Raw genomic sequence first — 2,117 nt, forward strand, 5'->3', positions numbered from 1 at the left:
TTTTTTTTGAGATGGAGTTTCACTCTTGTTGCCCAGGCTGGAATGCAATGGTGCGATCTTGGCTCACTGCAACCTCCCTCCGCCTCCCGGGTTTAAGCAATTCTCCTGGTTCAGACTCCCGAGTAGCTGGGATTACAGGCATGTGTCACCACGCCCGGCTAATTTTGTATTTTTAGTAGAGATGGGGTTTCTCCATGTTGGTCAGGCTGGTCTCGAACTCCCAACCTCAGGTGATCCGCCCACCTCAGCCTCCCAAAGTGCTGGGATTACAGGCGGAAGCCACCGGGCCCGGCCCTAAATCCTCTTCTTTTAGGCAGTAACTATCATCAATTAGATCCAGTTTACTAAGTTCCTTGTGACTTTTGAGCATGAAATCTAAGAAATACCAATGACTTTCATTATTATTTTTACCTTACTTCCATAGAAAAAGGTCCCACAACTAAAAATTTAAGCCACAGGGATCTATTAAATATTTTGAGGAAAAGGAGGAAATGTTTTATCATCAAATATAAAACCATCTGTGGCTGAACAAAATAAATCAGAAAGTTCACCAAAATCTTGAAGGATTCAGTACTCAGATTCTTCACAAGCAAGTAAGTTGGAAACAGTAAATGACATAAGACAAAAATGAACCTGGAAAACCACACAGGATACTAATTTTTGAGGGCGGTCACCTTACCTGAATGAATGGTAAATCCAAAGGAGAGAGTAAGAGGGATTATGATACAAGGTAGCACACAAGAATTCAAATGATCAAGAAATCACTCAAACCTTCTTGAAGGTTCTTTAGCCATCTGTCCCTAGACCAATCCAAGGTAGAGGAAACTTACCGCATGGGAGTCAAGGTCAATAAAGCCATAGGTATGGCCCATAGGGCCTGTTCTGTTCTTGATGATACGAACGTTGGCAGTAGTAAGGCGAACATAGGGCTCCAGCACTTCCACTATCACCTCAGGTGGTGTGGAACGATAGATACGCTTTAGCATGATAGCTGAACCAACCATAAATGGGAGAAGAGCAACAAAAGGGAGAGAAAGAGAAATTTTTGAAGTTTCAGGAGTCTGTCATTTTTTACTACAGATGCTACTAGTAAGGCTGGTTCTGCAAAGAAATGCTCAACAAATAAATACTGAATAATTTTATTCACCAATACTTAAAAATCTAAAATCAGCTGGGCATGGTGGTTCACGAGGTCAGGAGTTTGAGACCAGCCTGGCCAACATGGTAAAACCCCATCTCTACTAAAAATACAAAAATTAGCAGGGTACAGTGGCAGATGCCTGTAATCCCAGCTACTTGCGAGGCTGAGGCAGGAGGGTCACTTGAACCCGGGGCAGGGGTTGCAGTGAGCCAAAATTGTGCCACTGCACTCTAACCTGAGCAACAGAGGCAGAGGCTGCAGTGAGGCAAAATTGTGCCACTGCATTCTAACCTGAGCAACAGGGCGAGACTTCATCTCAAAAAAAAAAAAAAAAAAAAAAAAAAAAAATTAAATCATGCCTTACTGCATTCATATGGCAATTTACTATTTGAAGGGCATAGCTTTAAGGAGTATAGTAAGGTCCACAGAAAGCAATGGCTTCTGTCATCAGGCCATGCACAAATCTCTTAGGGTACTGGAAAGCAGACAGCTCCCAGACACAACATTGGCCATCTATGCCCCATCTGTGATGGTCACAGTCTGGTACGTGCCCTGACAAACCACTTACTTTTGCTCTCTCCATCCTGGCGTGTCTCTCCAGACCATGACTCTTTCTCTCGGTCTCTTCGGAAAGTTGGCCCTTCCCTTCGAGGAGGCAGATACCTTTCTGCTTCTCTCTTTTGATGTCCTAAGCGGGACTCTTGTCCTTCTTCCCTCTTCCTGGGTTCAGGTTCCTTATCAGCAGGTTTTAGGGGCTGGTTGGCTTGTTTTTCCAATGGTGCTGGTATAGATGTTTTCTGGGGCTGAGGGTAGGTTATTAATTCTTGCTTGGCTTCTGTCACTAGTGGAACAGAAACAAAGAGAATCCCTAGAAGGCTTTATAAAAAACAACAACAACAAAAACACTACTACTGTAATTTCTTCTTACCTGCCAGCAAATACTCATATTAGAATGCCTTTTTTTTTTTTTTTTGGG

The 2,117-nt window shown here is 43.1% G+C and overlaps 1 protein-coding gene across 1 annotated transcript in view; it reads right to left on the reverse strand.

Moving 5' to 3' along the window:
- Nucleotides 1-2,117, reverse strand: part of RBM6 (RNA binding motif protein 6) — a 138,736-nt gene that overhangs the window by 18,693 nt on the left and 117,926 nt on the right. The window contains exons 9-10 of the mRNA XM_037736710.1: nucleotides 1,710-1,982; nucleotides 831-991 (exon numbers count right to left, since the gene is read on the reverse strand). Of these exons, the coding sequence (XP_037592638.1) occupies nucleotides 831-991; nucleotides 1,710-1,982 (434 nt within the window). The remainder of the gene's footprint in view (nucleotides 1-830; nucleotides 992-1,709; nucleotides 1,983-2,117) is intronic.

This window comes from Cebus imitator, unplaced genomic scaffold (genome assembly GCF_001604975.1).
Source record: "Cebus imitator isolate Cc_AM_T3 unplaced genomic scaffold, Cebus_imitator-1.0 Scaffold0, whole genome shotgun sequence".
In the NCBI taxonomy this organism is placed as follows: Eukaryota; Metazoa; Chordata; class Mammalia; order Primates; family Cebidae; genus Cebus; species Cebus imitator.